We start from the raw sequence: 19,443 nt of genomic DNA, 5'->3' as shown, positions 1-19,443 counted from the left end.
TTTTTTTTTAGAAGTTGTACTTGGATTATGTTTATCTGGGAAGGGAAGTTGCAAAACAAATTGTAAACCAGGCTCAGCATATTTGTGCCAACCCTTATCAGATTTGCCACTAGTCAAGGGTAAACTGAAGGACAGGTCTCTGTGAACTACAACATAAAAGCCAATCTATGGGATGCTTGCAGCAAGAGAGAGAAAAATGTCATTTCTTCCGATTTTTTCAAATTAATTTTTTCAACCATAGCCTGTTTCAACTTATTTGGCTCCTGAACATCCTGGATCACAGAGTTTACAATGATTAAGTGTTTACTTCACACATCTTTCTTTTTGTCTTGCAAAGCCATTGATATAGATTTGCGGGTTTTTAAATGCTTGGTTAATTGGCTGGGCTACTAAGAGAGGATCTGTTGCTGTGGTTGAGGGAAGCTGCAAAAAAAAAAAAAAAAATAGAGGTTAAGGTTTCTGATGAATCCGTCACTTTTGGGAATTGAAGGCCCTATAATATTACTACACTCAAGCCACTGATAGCCATTTTTGTTCCCATCAGTGGGAGCCTCACTGAGAGGGTGAAAGAGTCACACCCTCTCAGCCCCAGCCAGCTTTTTGGTTTTACTCTCCAAACCAACTCACTTCCACCCATAATCTACTGACATTTAAATCGGTTTTGACTGCCAGAAGAGTGCTTTTCAAATGAACTGAAGCCCATTCACAGAATATTGAGTTTTCCCTTCGGAACTTGCCCATATTCCAAAGTACAAAAACTACCCAACTGTCTTTGAGACCTCAACATTTAACTAATCTCTCACATAAAGATTAATTACATACTAGTCATTGCATCAATGTCTTTGAAAAGTACGTTATGCACATCATAGGATATATTTGCAGTACATCGAAGTTCACTCAGACTTATATTTACCTACAGCAAGGATGTGTTTTTAATCTACCATCATCTGCATTTTCCTGGCATCACCCTTTATCTTTTATCACACATGTACACACTTGCAAAGATCATTTTCAATATTAAAGGTGGCAAGTGCTGCTGGGAGGCCAAGTAATGGGGTGTAGTTTTATTTTATTTTATTTTTTTATAAAGATTTTATTTATTTATTTGACAGAGAGAGACACAGCGAGAGAAGGAACACAAGCAGGGGGAGTGGGAGAGGGAGAAGCAGGCTTCCTACCGAGCAGGGATCCTGATGAGGGCCTCTATCCCAGGACCTCAGGATCATGACCTGAGCTGAAGGCAGACACTTAACAACTGAGCCACCCAGGCGCCCCTTATTTTTTATTTTAATTTTTTTAGTGGGGTATAGTTTTAGATTGATAAGTAGAATTGGGTCACAATCCCTCAGCTCCCACCACACCACCAAGTGCTTTGACCCTGGAGGTGAGAATAGCTAGAAGAAAGGAAGTAGCCAACAAAATACAGCTCAACCCTAGCTCTCCAGGGCTAAGAAGAGCATTAAGAAGCAGCCAGTGGCCACAATGCAATGTCCAGTTCATTTGATTCCTGGGGCGAAGCAAAACAATATGGTGGATCCCAACTCAGGCCCAACTCTGACAATCCCACCCACAGCCTGTCCTCAGGTGGGTTATGGGTCATGGTCTGATTTCCTCTGAGTATGGTGTATTTGTTTTCTTCCTTCCGACCCTTCCTGTGTGCTTGCAAAGAAAAAAAAATCTCCTTAAGGTTTTTTAGTTTTTTGTTTTTTGTTTTTAAACTGAGTGTCAAGTCAAGAGAGATTTAAAGTCCCAGGGTACCGTTAATGAAAAATGAGTCTGTGTGTGTGAATTCAGTGTATGTGCGTGCAGGCATATTACAAGAGACAAATTTTGAGGTTTTTAGATTATACATTTGCTTTGTCTTTATAATCTTTCCCTGCAGAACTTTAAGGAAATAGTTGCTTTAACATTTTGCTCTTTGGAAATGGCTAATAGGTGATATTAAAACTGTATTTCACTGGCATTGTTAATGAATATCTTCAGTCACAGATACACGAGTGGCCATTATTTGATGAGGAATAACACTTCAAGATGGTAACCACCTCCTGAAGGCTGAAACCTATGCTTGTTTAATGGAGAGTCTTAAACGAAATATAGGTTTTTTGCAGATCCAAAGTCTATGTTCCCTTTTAATTTCTTAAAATACAAGCTCCTCAACCACACCTATGGATTAACTTGGAAAAATAACCTAGCTAACACTTTTATTGAGCGTCTGCTCTGACCAGGCTATCGAGCTAGGTGCGAGGAACAAAGTCAGTCAGTCAGAACTTGATGTAGACAGTTCATTTCAAAGGGATTCCAAAATTAAATATTAGAAATAACATTAAATTTTACCTTCAGGTTAAAACATACCGTGTGTCTTATTTTGTGTATCCCTCTGTAACATAAACCACAAAGTAGCTTTTTCCCTTCTGTGTTTGGGTTTTTGAGGTGTGGACAGTGGAAACAAACATCATAAAAACTAGCAAGGCCCTCCGCGTGGCCTGGGGGCCATTTTCTGTTTACACTGACATCATTTTGACACTTTAGCACCTTTTTCCCCCCAGGAGTAGAGGGTGGGGGTCTTCTTGGTAGGAATTTTCAAAGACAAAGTTGTAAAAGGAAAAAACCCTAAAGTTTGTGTTCCTTTATCTATGTGGATATGACAGATTAAAAGCAAGGCAGGTAGGCAGAGCTTGTTTAATCCCTCACCAAGGTGGCAATCTCAGAGGCTTTGATGTTGTCTGGTCGCAAGGCCCCTGAGACTTTGAGGAACCAAATTCAGTTGACTTTATGTGGCTTGCCTATCCCTTCTGGTGTTCAAAAACGAAAGGAAAAGGTCCCTGCACCTTCTTGTCTCCTTCCTTTATTGTACAGTTTGCTTTGTTTGTTTGATTTTAAAACTGCCATTATGTGAAAGTGTTGCAAGTATAAATAATTGAGAAGATAACTCTGTAGGGAAACCACTTTTGCTGCCTTTGTGCAAAGGCAGCTCATTATGGCTCTGAGCTGCAGTATTCCATAAGCGCAATTATGCAACATCAGGATGTCATGGATATTAACCAAGGGGAGTAGATAAGAGACGGGGAAAATCATTTTGGAACTTACTTAATTAAATTTATTTGGTTTTTCAAATAGTTCCTCGAGTGTATAATTTTCCCGACCCCTCCATCGTTGCTGTGGTCTTTGTAGGAGTGTTGTTCACCATTTGTTTTTTGGCATTCTTCCTCAGTTCTGTATGGACCTAAAATGTATTTATATTGGGGTTTAATTTCCACCCAAGGAGAGGTTACCCATGAAAATGGAAGCATAATTTGGTCATGAGGCTGTTATCCCCCCTAGGGCTTATAGCGCCAGTTAATATATGTTAATACAGCAAAGTGAACAAAAGGTTAAATAAGTGGGTCAGGCTCCGAACAAGTCCTCTGCTGCTTCCTTCTGCTTAAACGGAAGGAAAAGCCCATAATGGCGCTTGCCTGACTTTCACCCCCATCATTTTAAGAATTGCTTTGCCAATCCTTCACAGCAAATAGTAATTTTAAGTGGACCAAAACAGAGCTCTCAGGGTGTTTGCACTCCATGGTAATGATAGAGTAGCTGTGCTCCCTGGAGTCAATAAAGCCCAACAATTGAGTCATTTTTGCCTCCTGTGAGTGAATCACTGCTGTTAGCCTGAATGACAGGATTGCTTCTGGAACTGGAGCCCTTCGCCAGGCTGACCTCATCCCAGGACAGCAAGGTTCAGAGGGCAGGCAGGTGGTGTTTAACACAGTTCTAAGTAAAAGCTGATTTTGTACTTGTACAACGCTCTGTAAACAAGAGCGTAGCGTCGGTGGGGGGAGGGGAGGGAGGGGCATTTGATGTCTGTCCATGTACTTTAACCAAAGCAGCACTTCCCCTTTCCCTGTCGCCTTCTCCTTTCTTCTCCCTAACATCCTGCCCCCCCCCCACCTCCTCCAGGCTCTGTTTCTCCCTGCCCCATCTCCCACCCTTCATACACATAAATCTCCCGCACTTGTAGCTGGCATGTTAACGTCAGGTGGCCACAGCCCAGTCCCCCTTCTGATTAATGAAAGATGCGGATGGGATTGCCGAAGGGAAAATGATCTTAGGCTTGAGAGTCGTCTTCAGTGTCTAAGAATCATTCTGAAGCAGAAATTTTAGCCATCTATAGCCAAATACTAAATAATAGCTGTTGTTTTTGTAATAGGTCATTGAGAAAATAGGAAACGGGAAAGGTTAGAGAAAACAGCCCAGCCTAAAATTGTCTAATGATGAAATTGTCTTTGAGATAGAAAAGTTCTGAAGAACGTTTTCCAGCCCCATTTCTGAACCCCATTTTCAACATTCTGGGGGCCAAAGTCCTATGGAGTAGTCAGACTTTGTAATTTTGGAGGTGGGATTGTGAACAGTTAAGATACAAAAGAAGAACCCATGAAATGGTTCTCTGTCTCTAGAGTCTGACTTAGGAAAATATGACCATGGAAGTCCTTTAATAGGATAACTGACAAATCCTATTTAATAGATTGTTTGATAAATTGTTGATGAATTGTTTCAAAATACAACTTTGGTTAAAAACCAGAATCTTGCTTCATTTTTTCAAATCCTTGGAACCCTAGTGCCCCTCAAATCTTAATAAAGTTAGAAATTGATTTGTATCAACATTCCTTCTTACAGACATATTTAAGCCTATTAAAGTCTGTGGCATAACCATAGCAGCAACACCAAGCATTCATTTTGTTCCCCTTAGTCTTGTTCCCTATATTTATTTGCCCTGCCACCCCAATTTTGGAGAAGCACTTACTGATGCTAATATCCTGCAGAGCACAATTTGGGGAAAACTTCCTTAGAAAAATATAATGAAAAAGAATCTATTTTAAGAAAGTTTTCTATTCTCCTTTACTTTCTGAATCTCACAAATCTTTCTCCTTCATTTCCTACTCACTATTCCTGTCCCAACACATACACACACACCATAAAAGTTCATTGACCTCAGTTCCCATTGCTCTTAGCCTAGTCTCTCTTCTCAAGTCAACCAGACTTATCATGCTCCAATATAACTGTATCATCTGTTCCCCAGCCTAGAAAAGTCTGATGCTCACTTTCTGCCAAATCAAGTCCTTCTCTTCCTTTACCCTCCATGGAAGATATGACTGGCCTCTCTAGTGCCCAGATGGATTCACACCTTTAAACTAATGCCTCTAGTCTGTATCTTTTGTTGTTTCTGAATGCAAAGATAACCAGATCAGAGCCGGCAAGCCAGAGTTCTTTCCCATCCTAGCTCCTCAGGGATTCAGCTATCTATGCCCCTTGCAAAATGAGGATAAGAAAATTCCTACAAACTCTTACATTCTCAATTCTGCATTATTTCCAAGGTGGAGGAACCCTATTTTCATACACTCAGTTATTTGTTCACCGAACATTTTATTGAGTATGTGCTATATTCTTGACTCAATAATATAGAATTGAGATGTGGTCCCTGCTCTCTGAGGCTATCTGGTGGGAAGCTGGACAAGTAAGTTTGTGATTATGGTATTGAAAAATGCTATGATGCACATATTAGATAGGTGCTACTGACTGAGGAAGTGCTTCTTACTCAGACTGGAATCAGGGAAGTTACCTCAAAGAGATGTTCTCTGAAGAGAATTTTGGAGTGTGTGTTGACCAGATGGCCATGGGAGAAATGCTAGCCCAGACAGAAGGGGTAGTGTGTTCCTGGTTAGTCGGCGTATTAACTTTATACTTATTTTTTAAAGTTTATTTATTTATCTTAAGTAATCTCTACACTCGATGTGGGGCTCAAATTCACGACTCCCAGATCAAGAGTCCCATGCTCTTTGGACTGAGCCAGCCAGACACCCCACTTTATACTTATTACTTGCCTTTTCGTTTATTTGTACATTACCTGACTCCAAAGTCAGAATCTGTGGCACTTAAACCAATTTCTAAATTAAATTATTTTTGGATAGACAATGATACTACTTTATCTTTATTGTGAAAATGGAGATCATTCAAATGCCATCATTTTTATTTATAATAGTTAAATTAAACCACTTTAGGGGAAATTCTGATTGATGTGAAATATGAATATGCTCTAAAATTCTTTCAAATTGCAGTACAATGTGTTTGTGTCTTTGTCTATTGGAGATTATAGCTTTGTGTGGAATGTCAGAATCAAAGGTTGAGGTCTTTATTTCTCTGCTAATCAGGGCAGGGGGAAATCCACTAACTAACCCTCTAAAGCTAAAATATTTAAGGACTAAAGCGGATGTGGCATACTGCTGGTTTGCTGAGTCTCTTGTGGTTTATAAAGATACATTTTATGTCTTTTATGATTACGGGATGATGCTAAAAATTTTGTGGGTAATAATACCGTCACATTGGAAAGACTGCATACAACATCTCTGGAGAAGATAGAGAACGCTACCTGGTTGTCAAGTCAAGGTGTTTAATCGGTTATTAAGAAAAGCAGCTAGGAAATTTTATTTGGAATTTGGTCTTTGGTGTTTGAACATCATAAACATGAGAACATTAAGTCATAGGTTCATAAATACATATTTTTTTGCTTCTTGACACAATGGGATATGTTTTATTAATTTTTAAACATTATTGTTAAATATATAGCTGTTAGAATTATAGCTTATTTTAAACGACTTTAAATTTGTTCAGATTTTTGATTTTTTTAGTCCTTTGGCACCTGTACTAGATGCCGACATAAACTGGTTAAATAGCATTTGGTTTAAACAGAAAGACTGAAACATATATGCATATTTATGATATTTTGTTTGTTGGATCTCTCTTAATATTACTTGACTTTCTGTGTTTTAATCTCGTTTTTTCGTATTTTGGGTTGAAGCCACTCCAAAGCTTAACACCTAGGAGATTTCTCACTTATGGTTCCCTTTAAAAGTGCTAAAATCTCAGCCTCTCAAACAAGAGACCAAGCTACAATTTAAAGAAAGCAGTGGTTTGATAAAGGGCCCTAAGTATGTTGCCACCTTCTGCATGTGTCTTCTTCTGCCACATCCTTTCTTTTAAACCAGCAGGAGAACTGAAAGAAGGATAAGAGCCTGGCCCATCCAAATACTTCTGGCATGACAAGCTGGTCTTCTGAAGTTTCCCCTGCTGCTTTAGAAAAAGGAGCCCTACAGACAAATGAAAGAGCCACGGGCACATTCACATGCATAGCACCTTCCCTCCAAACACCAAGCGGCTTTAGATTGCTGGCGTTGGGGTGGTTTGGCCTCAGATGAAGAATAGGGACTTGAGAACCATTTGTTTCCACACCAGTTTGGGTGAAGTGCTGTATTTTTCACCTTAAAAGGCCATTTAAAAAGAAAAATATGGTTTGAGAGGAGGACACAATTTGGAAGCCATCACCCTTAATGGAGTCCCTTTTAAATGTAACACTTTGTCCCATCAATTCTCTTCTAAATTAGTTGTCACTACCTAGAGGAAACCTACCCTTGATTGTCTTACGCTATTGCTTAAAGACATACAGTGTCCTATGTGTATTTTCTTATATCAGGTTTTCAAAATGCTCTCGTAAATTCTATCACTTAAACTTACCCTTGTTAGGTGTGGAGTGGAGCACAACTTGTGCCCACAGCGTGGCCAGTGTTTTATTACCATTGGCCTCTACATCTGGTCACACAGATTATCTCAGGAGTACAAGAAAAAACAAACTAGACTCCATAGAAAGAAGGCCCCGGCCACAGCGGTTCTTACTGACAATTGACTTGGCCAGCCATTATTAGATAGACTTTGTAAAATCTGGAGGATATATGAAAAGGAAGTAGTTTTTGGAGGCAGCCAGGCCATTTATTATACTTGGTGACACAGCTCTGGAATACTCATATAGTTTTGGAGTTTTGAAGAAACGAGAGGGTTTTGAAGTAAAATTGTTTCTTTCCAACCCTTCACTCTTCTTTTGTCCTTTGTCTTGAGTGTCCTGCATAGCTTCTCAGCCTGAGAGTCCCACTGTCCACTCAAAGGTAACATTTGGAAAGTTGAGTTTGCCTCTCCTCACCAAAACAAATAGGCATTCCTCCTAAATTTGCAATTTTCATCAACTGCACACCATACCATACCAAAGATACATTCTCGGGTTTATGCTCTTAATATCTTTCCTACTTGTATTTCTTCTTTGCTGAATTCCTCAGCAGCCCTCCACGCAACCTGTCCTACTTCCTTTTCACTGCTACCACCTTAATCTCCGTTAACCTTATCTCCCTCTCCTGCTTGGATTAGACCTTTCTACCTTCTCAGCTTCTACCTTCTCATCAGCATAACTCCTTAAGCACCATATTTTGTGTTATCATTCCACTATTAAGGAATTTCAGGGATTCAGTTGGTCACTCGAGAATGTTCACTAGTGTGGGAGAAATGGGCAGGTGTTGGTCAAAGGGTATGACTTCCAGTTGGAAGATGAATAAGTTCTGGAGATCCAATGCACAGCGTGGTGGCTATGGTCAGCAATACTGTACTGTGTACTTGAATGTCGCTGAGAGAGTAGACCTTAAATGGTCTTACCACAAAGTAGAAATGGTAACTACATGACACGATGGAGGTGTTAGCGAATGCCCCAGTGGTCATCCTTTTGTGATATATATGGTTATCAAACCAATACCTTATACCTGAAACTTACACAGTGATACAGGTCAATTATATCTCAATAAAATTGGGGGCAGGTGGATAAAGAACTTACACCAGCTTGTCTGTTAACTGTAGTCAACTTTTCCAAAACCAGGAGCCAGTGTGGATTCAATCCCCTTGCACAAAATGGGCACTCGTCTGCCTTAGTTTCTAGAAAAAGCATGCCATTTTCTTATTTCCTTCCTCTCCAGTGTTCTCTACTCTTTTCATCTGGTTCAGCTTTCCTCCTCCACGAATTCAGTGATTAACCTCCATCTGACTTTTAAAATTGACCCTCTCACACTAACTTACCAAGTGTGGACAGTGTTGATTTGCAATTATTAGGTATTATCAAATTGTGCTTTTCAGTTTGTTTCTGTGGGTGTGAAGAATAAAAATTTTCAAAGGCATGACCTGCCTTTTCAAAATTTTAAATATAGAGAGAGAGAAGGTCACATAATTATATATTTATGTATTACATGTAATTTCTTAGTACATACAACCTTGTCGTATTTTATCATTAAACTGTGTTTTGTTAAGTATAGAATGTAGAAGATTTTTACGTGACACATGTACAGATTGCTGTGGACCTTAAAAAAAATTCATTCCAATTTTTATAGGATAGAGAAAGGATGAAAATAGGCCTTACATGATCTCTGCTTCTCTATACCTTGCTTTCCCTTCCTACCCGCTATCGTCCCCGCTTTGGAACCCAGTGTCTTACTGGGACACACACACACACACACACACACACCCTGAAAACATCTACCAGTACAATTCTGTCAACATCAAGGAGGTGGGTGCTTAGTAACTTTTGCCTGACCGAAGGGCAACATAGGACAAAACAAGAAATGAGGTTGAGAAAAATCTCTACTCCCCCTGGAAAGTGAGAGAGGGGGAGAAGAGAGCAAACACTAGAGTGTGGCACGACCGAAGTAGAAGCAAGGATTTTTTTTTTTTTAGCAACTGTTCTTTTCTCCTTTGTTTTCAGCATTCCCACCCACAACATTCCTGTCTGTGACCTACGTGACCTATGTGGCTAAATATCCTACAGTTCATAACTCTTTCACATATATATATATCTTTATCACCCTTTCCTCCAGAGTCGCACAGAAAACCTACCCAGGTGTTAATCTCTGGCAAAGCTTATTGTCACTTGTATGTGTGTGCACGCACACATACGTGTACATCTGTACATATGGCTGGTGATGTCTCAGTTTATCTCAAGGCCACATTGTTTCATGTTCCACTTGGTTGACAGGGCATCTCTGACCTGACAGATTTATCCATTAAGAATAGGATCATATGTATGAAACCAGCTTAACTCTTAGCAAGACAAATGCATATGGCTTATGTAGATTTTGTTGTTGATTTTTTTCCCTTATATGTTACTCAGGAAGTCTGTGTCAGTATAAATCAGTGGTAATGAAATCAACATTATGGAATCTTTGATACTGCATTTGCTAAAAGCTTTCTGGATGTTTAATTCAGCTTTTAATGATTGATATTATTGACAAGGGATAAACATTTTTGATGGATATATTTGCTCACAGATTTAAAAAAAAAAATCTAACCCTTTTTTCCTCTTTGAGTTAAAGAGTGCAACGCTATTAGAGAGGAAACAGTTCAAATGTGGTCATCACAGGTTGGTGGCTCCAAAAATAGAAACTCACTTAGGGTAAAATTTACTGTCAGAAAAAATGGAGCATTCTTTCTGAACTCAGGAACGTGTGGTTCATGCGAACTTGCTTGTAGATGGTTGCTACAATAAGGCTTCTTTCATACAGGTGTGTTTATGCCCCAGGCTTGCTGGCCACAGTCCATTCCATTTACAGAAGCTGAATTAAACAATAACTACCGCATTGCAAAAAATGGTGGTGGGGGGGGGGGAGCGGAGGGGGAAAGGTGAGCGTCAAAGGAGATGCCTGAGAGCTTTGTTAGGGCCAAGAAAAACCCTGTTGCAGTTGTCAGAGCTTGTTGATGTTGCTGGGAACGGCACTTTTTTTTTTCTCCTGGATTTTGTGGTTCTGCCTTAGGAAAGAAAGTAAAATAGAACGGAAGAACAAAGTCCTACTCTATAAATCAGCAGCTGCTCCTTGCCAGATCAAAGGAGTGACATTTTTGCTCCTGGACTGCTTGTCCACTTGAGGGCTTGACAGGCAGCTAACAGCTGGCCTGCTAGATTGTATGGGAGAATCAGCCTACATCTTCTTCCGAGCAGATGACAAGCTAATCAGAGAGATATCCATAGCAGAGGGCATGTGAGTGTACCTTGATCTCCTCAAACATATCTAATACATAATTGCTAAACAGCTTGGTGCATTTCTGGCAAGTTAATGCTTAGGTAGTTTCCACTGAGAAGTAGGATAAAGAATTAATACTTCAATCAAAGGTGATCATGAAGGCTAAAAAGATCCTAGATTTGTTGAGATCTTCTCCTCTTAGAGTGAATTAGTAAATGGTTAGGAACATAATGAGAATTGGCTTAAGTGTATGTAACTGATATCAAGTGACTGGTTGACTTTTCAAAGCCCAGTCAGGCTTTCGTGTTTAGGTAGATGAACAGGTAATGGGTAATTGGTAATTTGAAAATGATGACTCCTGCTTTTTATGCTGATAGAATTGAATGAAGTTGTAGATGTTCTGTGTCTGCAAAAAGTTGTCCTCAGAAGCCCGGTAAGGTGTGTCACTATACAGATCTGGACTTTTAATGCCAGTAGTAAAATTTCCAAAGTAATTCAGTTTCTTGTTGATTTCCATCTGCCATAAATCATGTACAAGGTGAGGTAATATACTACAACTTACGTCTATTGACTTAGTATTTTATCTTTAAGAGGATAGATCCTAGATATGAATAGCTAAGGAAGTGTACATGTTTTCCCCTCCCTTGCTTTCAAGTAGCTTTGAAGGATCACTTTTATAGTACCTGATAAATAGCCACATATGTATAATCTGATGGCATTCTGTAAGAGTAACAGTTCTTCAAAGTCATAACCTGCTGGGATGTTTTGTTACATGCTATCAGGTCTGGTTATACTTACGGAAGAGTGTTTATTGTTGCTTGGTATTATAAAGGAAATACAAGATAATTTCCTATCTTAAAGAAAATTTCCCAAATACTTTTTTTTTTTTTTAAAGATTTTATTTATTTATTTGACAGAGAGACACAGAGAGAGCAGGAACACGAGCAGGGGGAGTGGGAGAGGGAGAAGCAGGCTTCCCGCTGAGCAGGGAGCCCGATGTGGGACTCGATCCCAGGACCCTGGGATCATGACCTGAGCCAAAGGCAGACGCTTAACGACTGAGCCACCCAGGCGCCCATTTCCCAAATACTTTTATTGAACAGTCTCTACTATTGACCATGGAAACTTCATTCAGATAAGATGCCAAATTCTCCAGATCACCTTTAAAAATTTTTTAATTATAAAAATAATTATGCTTATTATTAAAACTCAAACAGTAGGGGGACCTGGGTGGCTTAGTTAGTTAAGTGTCCGACTGAGTGTGGCTCCATGTTGGGTGCGGAGCCTGCTTAAGATTCTCTCCCTCCCTCTCTCCCTCTCATGCCAAACCTGCACATGCTCATGTGTACTCTGAAACAAACAAACAAACAAACAAACAAAACCCTCAAACACTAAAGAAATAAATGTAAAAAAAAAAGAAGAAGAGGAAAGAAAACTCTACCATCTTCTTCCTATCCATCCCTGAAGAACAGTTTCCCTAAAAACATGTTATTGGCCAAACTTTTCCTTTAGGAAGTACAGATGGAGTAAAAATGAATTAAATTATTATAAATTTTTTGATCACTTGCCTTGAGCAACAAACGACTGTTTGGGTCTGAGGTAATTTAAGAGAATAACACGTGCATTTTCATAGCTAAGTTTCATGCTTAAAATGATCTTTGCAGGTTTCTGTTCTTCGGAAGAGCACTCGATCATTTCTGTGTTATGTGATCTAGAGCAGGACTTCTCAAACTTAAATGTGCATAGATCACCTGGAGATCTTTAAAGTACTGATTCAGATTCAGTAGTGCCAGGCTGGGGACTACTAGATTTCTATAGTTCTAACAAACTCCAGGTGATGTTGATGTCATTGGTCTTTGGAACACACTTAGACCTGCAGGGGTGTCAAGAACCATTTTGGAAAGTGTGATTCCAAAATAGCTCGTCCCACTACCCTGTGCCCTAGCAGATGCCTACTCCAGTGTCTAAAATCCCCCCCCCATGGCATTATACATTTAAATTAGCTGTGGTCTTGGACCCTACCACATGGACACATGCTACTTGTAAGGGTAAAAACACATTATCACCACCCTCTGTTCAAACCAGCATGGATTTGCTTTATAGTCACCCACCTAGTCTTAATTATTACCTTTAAGAGAACAGAGCTCTTTAGGAGGGGACTTTAGATAGGTGCATTTTGAGTGTAAGCTAACATTTAATGAGCTCTTACTATGTGTCAGGTGCTATGCCAAGGATTTTACATAGGACATCTCCCTTAATCCTCAAAAACATCTGGGCTCAACCACTGCCCTGTTATAGACAGGGGACAAACTGAGGCCTGGAAGTTTAAGTAGGCTTGCCCAAGGTCACACAGCAAGTGAAGGGCAGGGAATATGAGCCCATGCTCTCCATCAGTTTGTTCTATGGAGAAGTCTGGAATATGGAACAATACTTGCGAAGGGTTTGCCCAAGGTAGGGTATTTTAGTAAAGAATCTATGTAAGCCCTTGTAACTCTAGGGAAGAATTAGATAAAAGAATATTGAAAAAATATAGTAGAAGGTCATTAAAGTATTAGCTACCTTATAATTTCGTCCAGAGCCTTTCATGTGTTCGGCATGAGCCTTCCACTACTTGGGACATATTCATAAAGCTATAAAATGTTTGTGATTCCAGATTAGTAGCATGTGTTCATACTGCAAATTTATGAGTAATTAGTTCATGTGTTTTTGGAGTTGTAGATAAGTCTAGCATCTCTCAAATTATAAATTAATCTGTAGCTCAGGGAAATTATGAACTGTGAATGTGTTTCTGAGCAGCCCATGAATCTCCTTTATTTACCTTACTTTGTTCACAGTTGTCTGTGAGAAAAGACTCCTTGTGTGGCCATCAATGAAAAACTTAACGTTGGCACCGTGACCCCATCATTCATGGGCCTGAGTACATGTTCAAAGACATTAAACCTGCTTAGTTCACCGATTGAACCATTTTTATGTATCTTACTGAGAAAATCCCACTCTTAGCCATAACCACAGCACAGAGAAAAAAAACTTGCTTCTTGTGTGTGTGAACTAAGAAAAACAGTGAAGAAGCCTGCGAACTGATTTGTCAGGGTTGAGGCTTCCTTGTTTCTGAGGCCAACCAGTAGCAAGCTTCATGAATGGGCACCCTCACTGAGGAGTCCCACGGCTGGGGAAAGTGGAGAAGCCGAACTTTTTCATTTTTCAACAGGTCCCCAGTCACCAAGCGGCCTCTAACACCTCTTCCAAGTTAATCTGATCCCTCTTCAACAGTTCAACCCCCTTCCTGGACCGGACCAATTCATGGAAAAGCTTCCATGCAGGGATTCCTGGTTCCTCCTCAGAGCGTTCAGGGCTGGCGGCCTTCCAGGTGACTCCACAGAGGCCTGTACTTTCTAACAAAAGGAATGCTGCCTGAAGAAGTTGGTTACCAGGTGTGGCATGAAGTTAGTGAACCAGAAAGAAGGGATTTATCAGTCATTTAAAAAGAAGGCGGCGGGGGGGGGGGGGGGGGGCGGGTAGGGCGGGGAGGGGGAGAAAGAAAAGAAATCAACCAACAAGCAGCAATGACACCTAAGCCTACTTCTATCAATCTGAAATATGCTTTGGAGTGAAAAACCTTTCAAAGAAAAACCACGATGGTCAGATTTCAGTGGCAGAAAAATATGCAAAGCTGAAAAGTTTGGCTCTTCTGTTGGGGGGCCTGAGGTGGGGTTTGGGGGTGGGGAGGTCTCCAGGAGCTATCTCTCCAGCAAGACAGCAGGGTGGGATTTCAATGATGTTTTGCTCCCTTGGGTTTATTCTTTTTAATATATTCTTTTTTTCATCTCTAAGTTGACTCGGAAAGGCCTCATGATTCTTGGAAAGTCATTGAATTTATTTCTATAATTGAGTTATTTTTAAGCTAACAGTCAGTATATAATTTTTAAGAATCGCACATACTAATGCATTTTCTATTTTCATAAAATTTAGTGAGAAAGTAGATAGTCTTAGTAGATACTCTCCAGAGTCTTTGTGTGAGCCTGGATACTAACTTTGTGTTCAATACAAATCAATGGAACTAGTGCACTTTAGGGTACTCATTCCCTAAGGAGTCACTAATGGAATTATCTGTAGCCCTTAAGAAAAGTCACAATGAGGCTAATGAAAATTTTTGCTAAGTGAAATCTGGATAAGGCACTAGGCTTACTAGCACATTTTATTTATGGCATTTATCATATATGGCACATTTTACACACAAGTTTTATAAATCTCAGGATGTTTTTAAGAGCTATTTAATTTCTAAAAGACTTTGTAATTTCAGGTTAAATTGTTTATACCAATAAAGAAGTGTATTATATATCCTCAACTTCAAAATCATTCTGGGGATGACATTAAAACTTAGAAAAATTTTTAATATCAGATACAGATGAAAAACTTAACAGTCTTTGAATTGGAAATAACTTGTGGGGGTTTTCATTAAAGTTGGGTGCAGCTTGCTGCATTTTGGTTAGTTGGATGTCTTCAGCAATTTTTCAAATGTTTTGGGTTTGGCAAAGTCCAAAATGTTTTTGCCAAGACCCTCTTTTCCCCTTATTTTTTAAACCCGTGTGAAATTCAAGGATAACTTAATCCATATGTGTCTGATTCATTTACACTTAACTCATCAAAATGTTATTTTGTAAGACCCATTTAATATCCAAAAAACCTTTTGAGTCTTTTTAAGACAAGTCTTTTGTCTTTGAACCAGTGAGTTGCATTTTTCCATATGAATGGAGCTTGGACCTTGAAAGATGGAAGATCAGTTGATTTTTCAACTTAGACTCTTCAAATTTTAAGTAGAATCAAAACTTGATATTCTGTTTACTGCTTGAGCACTGAATAAGGTCATTTTAAAATATAGATCAGAGGAAGTGGAAAAAATTTCATGTCATGTAATTTGGGGAAAGACTGCATTTGGAAATTTTATTTTAGTAATACTAAAGAAATAAAAGTTACTCCTACTTTGATTTTTTTTTAAATCTATAATTAAATGGCTCCATTTTATGTACATTGATATGTTTTCCAAGAGAGGTCTGTGGATCATCAGTACGGTGGGGTAGTCTCATTTTTTTTAGTGTTAACTCACAGTCAACTCATTAATTGTTCATTTTTATAACATCTACAGTATTTACAAAAGATATCCCAAAATCAGGGGCATTGACAATTGGCAGGAGTTTGTAAGTTAAGAGATTTCTGAAAAATTGGGGCCCATATGTTTTAAAAATTCTGTGTGATTTGAAAGAATATGGTAGAATTATGAATCTGGCAAGATATAGCCCTATGGATCAAAAACATTGTTTGAGAACAAAAATTCAGAGAAGCTGAATGGAACCCATGTCAAAAGAGCAGACTCTCCCCGTACCCTTTGTAAAAGGATCTAGTTGAAAACCTTCAGAGGCTTCTATGCATATTTGTTTAGTAGAACTGGGCACGGAAAGGCCATCGCCATAACTGCTAGTGAACGTCCAGGCCATGCTATGGTAACTAGTCGAAAATGTAAGACTGGAGTGGCATTTCCAAGTTCAGCGCTTCTATAAAGACCTGCTAGCACACAGAATGCTTTTTTAATGTCCTGCATTGTTTTGTGTCCCCCATTGAACAACCTTTTGAGCGGACCCCCGTTTTTACTAATGTAAACATTCTGACGAGTATCCAAAGAAATGACCTTTGAGTGAACCTCTAACCTTCCCCGTAATTATTTGTTTGAAGACAGTGTGGAGTTCTCCTGCTGAGAACTAAGAACCATGATGCCTTGCAGCTCTGCGAGGAAGGGAGTGTTTGGGGGAACTGGAGAGAAAGACATAAATAAGGGAACAACCTCCAGATGTAAATAATAAAAGAGTAAAAGGGTGAAATTAAAAAGGGAAAAAATAGCAATTCGTTTTACCTAAAGAGTTGGCCCATAGGAAAAAACAAAACCAGGATTAGTAGCACATAAAAAGAGGTGAAACCTCTGCCATGTGTGTCCTCCCTTAGAAACTTCAAGGAGGAGAGAAAAGGTTTCTCCGGGCTCTCCTGAGCCTCCCAGTTGGTCTTAACCTGAGCTGATAAAGAGAGTTCCTGGGGGTGCAAATCACCGGGTCAGTCCTCCTTGTTCCCAGTAAAAACAGTGGGGAAAGAGTAGATAATTAAGTTCCTTTTCCGATTTAAGAGATGCTTCTGGAACGCCTTGTGATCTGGTCAGATAGTCCTCAGTGACGCTTAAGTGCCAGGTGGGAATAAATGTGCAGTTTCAACTCTCCTCTTGTTTTCACCTCTCACAGCCTGTCACTTCTCCCCCCCCCCCCGCCCCCCCCAGGGGGTGTAGCATTTTTTTGACAACTGAGATATACTTGCTTAAGTAATAAAGAAGTTCATTGTTTTGCAAACAAACACCATATGCAAAAGACTCCTTTGGTTTTTCTTGCAGCTCTTATTCTTTGGCCTAACTGTATTCCCACTAGAGTGCTCCCAGGAGGCCGGACCAAAGTGTGGGCTGCTGTCCTCCTAGGAAGGGACTTCAGCTTCTTAGGAACGCAGAGCTGCCAACACACACTAGAATTTTTCTGGCTAATTTCAAAGAATGGGTTTTCAGTTCCTGCCTGTGGCCCCATGCGGACTCATTAATCATGAAGTCCCCCTGCACTTACGATTTGAGACTAGAAATACTGGGAAATGTTGTAAGTGGGTATATTTTTATATTTTTGAAGAAGCACTAGCTGTCTTCTAGGCATCCTGCCCCCCCCGCGTGTCGCCCCGCCAAAATGCACAGCCAAGTGAATCCTGTACATCAGCTCCAATGTGCGGGCAATGTGCATCATGAAATGCACAGGGACAAGGGTAACTTGTAAATGGTAGAAAATGGTTTTGTCTTTATTAAATTTGGAGAAATAAAGGAGATTTCTTATCATCTTACTCTGTTTGTACATGAATATTTGATGGGCATTATTAAACATTAAAGTAACACGAAGTAGGCACTTATTTTTGGATTTCCCACAAAATTAGATCCAGGCTTCTAGACGAAGTAACTGCTGCTCCTTACATTCCTGTGATTCAGCCACCACCTGATTTGAGAACGTTTCTTGGGCTCTAATATCAACCATGTGTACCTGAGGCTCTGTCTTTCTAGTGGGTTGAAAGGTGGCTGGGTTTATGGTTGGCAGTTACCTTATCCCTGCCCTGGGCGTCCTAGCCTAGACTGGAAAGGCCGCCCCCAGCTGGCACTGACCTCTAAATGACCCCTAACTTTACAGGCTTAAACTGCGGGAGTTGCCGAAGAGCAGAAGTCTTTCTGGCCAGCACTTATTACTGCTGTGTTGGTGATAAAACTTCAGACAGCCTAATTGATGGCTTTGCTGACCTAACAATACCTTGTGAAAGCACAGGGCCAGAGCCTGGTCTCCATTTATGACCAGCTGCAAAGGGGAAGCTAGATCTCCCTATGATGGGGGGTTTAGGGGAAGGGGGGGGGAATCCTCCAGCCTGTGAACTTTAACCAGATTCCAGCTTGTTCAAGAAGCAGAAGCACGATGGCAAATTAATAGACATTTTCTCAAGGAACCCTTTTCTCCCCCCAACCCTCTCCACCTTCCCTGAGTCTTTGTCACAAGTCAACCTCCAGTGGGTTGGGAGGTGATGGAGATGATCCAGTCAACTATTTTTGAACGCTGGAAAGGGAAAATTGCCTTTGGGTTGAAAAATTGAGAATTTTCAGGAGATGTTTGACCATGTTGTATTCTCCTCAGCGTTCACGCGAAAGTGCTCACGGGGCACGGAAACCGCCTTAGATGATTGGGCTTCTCTGTTCTGTTTCAGGTTTATTAATGCCAGAAGAAGAATAGTACAGCCCATGATTGACCAGTCAAATCGAGCAGGCAAGTTCCAACTAGTATCTCCATTCATGTCCCATAGGCACAAATCCTCATCAAGTTATACTCTAGGAGTTTCACTGCCTGGTAAATAAATGCTTCCATCAGGCATCCTGGGAGGATTTTTTGTTTTTTTTAATGTCCCCAGAATTCCATTCTAGGAAGCAACTTCACTAATTGGTGCTAATTGGAGATTTCCCACCCTGACTCTCCTGAAACTGCTTTTTACTTTCCTTCTGAATTGGTAATTGGGCACGAGTATTAGTGCCACAAGCAGTTTGTTTGACTGTGAGCTCTGGTATTACTCATTGCTTGTCTGCATCAATCATTAGCACACTCTCACACTCTCATTTTCTTGTTACCCACAATTCCTTGGTGTTCGCGTTGCTTTCACTCCTAGAGCATCCCCTGTTAAACTCATTGTATCCATTCATTTGCTCCAACTATTCTTAATATTCTATTAGGGCCTGACGTGCTGCATCGCCAGCATATTTTTTATTAAAAGATTATTACCTTTGTTTGAAATGCTTCACATCCATCCCACTAAAATACGTGTGGGGTTCTCTCACAGTGTGTCTGAGTTTCTCTGAGGCAGTTATTGTGCAGTACTTTCGAGCCATACCCATGAACTCTCCTAATCATCCCACTCTGAGATTGCCTTAGTTGACTGAGGCATTTCGCTGTCCCGCAAGAAGGTCTCTGGGAAAACACTATTTTCCGTC

The 19,443-nt window shown here is 40.1% G+C and overlaps 1 protein-coding gene across 9 annotated transcripts in view; it reads left to right on the top strand.

The window, feature by feature from the left end:
• Positions 1 to 19,443, top strand: part of MEIS2 (Meis homeobox 2) — a 203,187-nt gene that overhangs the window by 178,856 nt on the left and 4,888 nt on the right. For all 9 annotated transcript variants that reach the window (XM_027570458.1, XM_027570456.1, XM_027570460.1 and 6 more), the window contains one exon: positions 18,669 to 18,727. In XM_027570458.1, the coding sequence (XP_027426259.1) occupies positions 18,669 to 18,727 (59 nt within the window). The remainder of the gene's footprint in view (positions 1 to 18,668; positions 18,728 to 19,443) is intronic.

This window comes from Zalophus californianus, chromosome 6 (genome assembly GCF_009762305.2).
Source record: "Zalophus californianus isolate mZalCal1 chromosome 6, mZalCal1.pri.v2, whole genome shotgun sequence".
NCBI classification, from domain to species: Eukaryota; Metazoa; Chordata; class Mammalia; order Carnivora; family Otariidae; genus Zalophus; species Zalophus californianus.
Note: the sequence above shows the minus strand (reverse complement) of the source record. Positions and strands in the feature narration are given on the sequence as shown.